At 28.0% G+C, this 3,921-nt stretch overlaps 2 protein-coding genes across 2 annotated transcripts; one reads left to right on the top strand and one right to left on the bottom strand.

Moving 5' to 3' along the window:
• The first annotated feature begins 374 nt into the window (after window positions 1–374).
• LOC108575056 (protein TSSC1) lies at window positions 375–2,125 on the top strand. The gene is made up of 6 exons (XM_017937762.1): window positions 375–501; window positions 715–940; window positions 1,033–1,253; window positions 1,316–1,497; window positions 1,594–1,890; window positions 1,963–2,125. Exons 1-6 carry the CDS (start codon window positions 460–462, stop codon window positions 2,123–2,125), a joined length of 1,131 nt encoding a protein of 376 aa, XP_017793251.1. The 5' UTR covers window positions 375–459.
• A 238-nt stretch (window positions 2,126–2,363) lies between these two features.
• On the bottom strand, window positions 2,364–3,524 carry LOC108575055 (RNA-binding protein pno1). Its single transcript, XM_017937761.1, has 3 exons — window positions 3,351–3,524; window positions 3,168–3,257; window positions 2,364–2,891 (listed from the first exon to the last, which is right to left on the bottom strand). Exons 1-3 carry the CDS (start codon window positions 3,450–3,452, stop codon window positions 2,364–2,366), a joined length of 720 nt encoding a protein of 239 aa, XP_017793250.1. The 5' UTR covers window positions 3,453–3,524.
• Window positions 3,525–3,921: the final 397 nt, after the last annotated feature.

The raw sequence follows: 3,921 nt of genomic DNA, 5'->3' as shown, positions 1-3,921 counted from the left end.
AATCATAAAAAACATCATATCTGATCTCGATTGATGCAATTCGTATTAATCCTTTGATTTACTTCGCTAATATACATTTACTTATTTCATATGGTACGTAATACATTTAAAAATCAACAGACATTGTAACAATACAGTGGAAATATAATTGACAAATCATTTTTGAGGGGCTTAAACATTTTTTAACAATTATAATTTTTAATTTATAGAATGTTGGACATTTAATATTGAAATGCAGTAACGGCATTTTTTTTACAAAATATTTTACTAATTGTTTCTAGTGCCCTCTAGTTGTTACTTATTTTTGAGTGCAACATTTGGGTATGTATATGCATGTGTACAGCATATCTATGATGCCACTGTTGCAGGTTGTTTTGACAGATCATATGGTTAAGCTGTGATTACATTGTAAATGAAGATTTTGTTTGATTGTATAAGACATAAACCATATAAAAAAAAATGGAAAATGATAGCCCTGTAATATACGGACTTGAATTTCAAGTATGCAATAGAATACAAAAAATCTTAAACAATTATCATCATTTTTGATTAGTTTACTTAGCTATGAGCTTTTAGAAATAACAACTCATAATAAAACATTTATTATAGGCTTATTTACGTAGTAGAATTCATGTTTATACATTTTATAAATACGTGATTATAAAAAATGATTATGATAACCAATCATAACATTATTTATTTGTAACATTGCAGACAAGGGCATTATCAGCTCAAACAGCAGAAACAGATATTGTTAGATTTTTGGTAGGAACACAGTCATTGAAATTTAATAACAATCAAGTTCATTTAGTAGAACTTAATGAAGAAACAGGTGGTTTAAAAACTCAAGTGTTTCATCATCCTATTGGAGAAATTTGGTCCTTACAGGCTTCTCCTATAGAACCTAATATATTTATTACATGTTATAATACTTTAAGTGGTAGTTATTATTTAGACTACTTTTTTGCTATTATAATGTTAAAATGAAAAATCTCATTGTATTTTTAAAACAATAAATATATTTCCATTTAGATGCTGGTTATTGTGAAATGAAAGGAGCTCTTTGGAAATTGCCAGAATTGAAAGAATATACAAATGATGTTGAACACCTCAAAAAATTAGCAGATATTGATACCACAGTATATGGTACAGATCTTAAAACCATTGCTTATCATCCTATGGATTCAACAAAAGCTGTCTCAGTTGTGGATAATAAATTTATATTATGGGACTTAGCTGATAACGGACCACAAGTAATAATATATTTTTTAATCTTGCAATAATAGATTTATTTTACGTCTACTACTTTATTTAGGCTACTACTTCTGGTGCTTTAGCTAGTAAAGGTCAACCACGTTTCACAAATGGAAAATGGAATCCTCATAATGGTTGCAATCAGTTTGTCACATTAAATGATAATAATGTTCGTGGATGGGATTTCAGAAATCCTTCTGAAGCATCTTGGACAATTTTGTCTGCTCATTCTCAAATAATTAGGTATCAAATAAAATTTACATATTCATTCTTATTTATTGAGTTTTTACTATGTATAAAATAATAAAAAATTTAATGTCATATTTATTTTATATTTAGAGATTTAGATTTTAATGCAAATCGTCAGTATATTTTATCTACATGTGGAGATGATGGGTATATGAAATTTTGGGACATTCGTTCACCTACAGAACCTGTATTGTCCCGCATGGAACATTCACATTGGGTGTGGAGTATTAGAATTAATCGTTTTCATGATCAATTGGTTTTAACTTCAAGTAGTGATTCAAGAGTAATATTATGCAGTATTGCATCAATTTCTTCAGAACCCTTTGGACATATAGTACCTCCTGAAGATGAGTGTACACAAAGTGATTACAATTGCAAAAAAGAAAAGTAATTCATAATTTTAATACCTATAAATGAGATTTTCAAGAACAGTATACAAAATAAAGTTATATTATCTAGGCTTGAGGATGGTGTTGTGGGCAGATATGAAGAACATGAAGATAGTGTTTATGCAGTTGAATGGTCATCTGCTGATCCTTGGACATTTGCATCATTAAGTTATGATGGTAGATTAGTTCTTAATAAAGTGCCCAGAAAGTATAAGTATAAAATACTTCTTTAAATCAAATTATGTAAAACTAGGATGAATAAAAATTTGTATGTATATCACAATTGAGTCAACAAGTTTATTTACTTGTAATTAAAATATTAATCATTTATAAGTAATGTATATGATAAATTGAAGAAAATGATATATAAATTATTTAATTTCTTTACAAAATTCAAAAAAGTATAATATGATACAGATACATTAAATATTAATTATCAACTTATATTGATACTGATTTATAGTATTTATTCTATAAACGCTCTGAAACTCTACTTGCAATATTTTTCAACTGTCCATAAACTTTTGATGGAGGACTACCCAAAATTAAGTTACATATAGCTCTTCTTGCTATTTGTATATTTTGATAGGAACCAAGTATATGAATCTTACTATCTGCCAATACAATTCTAGTCTTTGTTACATTTTCTATTGTATATTTTGTCCTTCCACCCTTTCCTGCTAATCTTCCAATTGCTCGAGAAAGATGATCTCCCTTCAAAAGTTTCACATCTTGAATTTCAAATGTTTCTACAAATAAGTCATCTAAACGTAATAAAGCTAAAGCATCTTCAACTTCAAAACCACAAATAAAAGCTTTTACAAAATCAGCCCCTTTTTGTAAATTAGCAATATCAGAAGTTTCTGGAGCAGTACGCAATTCTACATTTCGTGTTCTCAAATTAAACCTTATGTGTAACTGTAAATGTTCAACAACAGGTGTAAATATTTTCATCCAATTTTCTTTCAAAGGAGTATACCTATGTGCAGGTACAGGTACCTAGAAATATTTTATTGTATTTTAATGATAACACAAAACATTTAATATATACATGAATAAAATTAATTAAATACGTGGTACAAAATGATGTGCTTACATACATAGGGTGTCCTCAGCACTCCACATAAATTTGTATCATGCTTTTGCATAATATTCAAAAGCAGATACATAATAGCTGAGATAAGCAATGCAACCAAATATCTCACAAATACACAACTGGAGTACCGAGAACATCACGAGTATCTAATTAAAGGTTAAGAAAGTCAAATTTCTCACCCTTCTTTGTTCACCACCTTCTACATTTCTACGCTTTTTTGAAGTCACATGTGACTTTGCTTTTCCTTCTATACCATTGATTACATCAACCTAAGCATATAATAAACAAAGATATTCAGGCATTAAATATATGATAAACAATGAACTAATTCTTTTGAACTTCAACATAACCTTATTTCTTACCTCCATACGATTATCATTTGCAGATCGCTTTTTTTTCCCTTTAGTTTCAACAAACTCAGTTGTTTCTAAGTTACTTTTTGGTTCTTCTTTATCTATACCCATTTTTGAAAAATTATATACTTACTAAAATGCAAAATACAGATTTATTTATAAGAATACTAGACGAGTATACTACTTATGCCATGTGTTCAATCGATGTATTTCTAGTACACGTGAAACGTGAGGCATGTATAAATATATATGACATATATATGATACTTTTGTTTGCGATTATAACATATTTTAGTTATTTGCAACTCTTTTTTCTCTGAAGCACTTTGTTCTACCTAGTAAAATATGCACGAAAAATACACATTAACGGTATACAAATTTTTACATTGAAAAGGCTATTGTTGATTTCTGTTCATTTTCAGTCATAATCAAAAATTTGTAATTGAGTATTATTGATTTTGAAATTTTTACGATTTTTCATTTTTCAAAAGGCATTTTAATTTGCCTTTTTTCTTCTGTAACATACATCAACATGTTAAAAAATAATATTTTCTCATAGCATAAATGGTAACGTTAATAA

The sequence above is a fragment of the Habropoda laboriosa genome, unplaced genomic scaffold (genome assembly GCF_001263275.1).
Source record: "Habropoda laboriosa isolate 0110345459 unplaced genomic scaffold, ASM126327v1 scaffold204, whole genome shotgun sequence".
Lineage (NCBI taxonomy): Eukaryota > Metazoa > Arthropoda > Insecta > Hymenoptera > Apidae > Habropoda > Habropoda laboriosa.
The sequence above is the reverse complement of the archived record's forward strand: the minus strand, read 5'-3'. Positions and strand labels throughout refer to the sequence as shown.

Excerpts from the sequence above, each read along its gene's own strand:
- LOC108575056 (XM_017937762.1), top strand. The coding sequence starts at position 460 with ATGGAAAATGATAGCCCTGTAATATACGGACTTGAATTTCAA. Across the intron at positions 941-1,032 it reads ATGTTATAATACTTTAAGTG|ATGCTGGTTATTGTGAAATG; the intron begins GTAGTTATTATT and ends ATTTCCATTTAG. Across the intron at positions 1,498-1,593 it reads GCTCATTCTCAAATAATTAG|AGATTTAGATTTTAATGCAA; the intron begins GTATCAAATAAA and ends TTTTATATTTAG.
- LOC108575055 (XM_017937761.1), bottom strand. The coding sequence starts at position 3,452 with ATGGGTATAGATAAAGAAGAACCAAAAAGTAACTTAGAAACAACTGAG. Across the intron at positions 3,258-3,350 it reads CAAATGATAATCGTATGGAG|GTTGATGTAATCAATGGTAT; the intron begins GTAAGAAATAAG and ends TTATATGCTTAG. Across the intron at positions 2,892-3,167 it reads AAGGTGGTGAACAAAGAAGG|GTACCTGTACCTGCACATAG; the intron begins GTGAGAAATTTG and ends AAATATTTCTAG.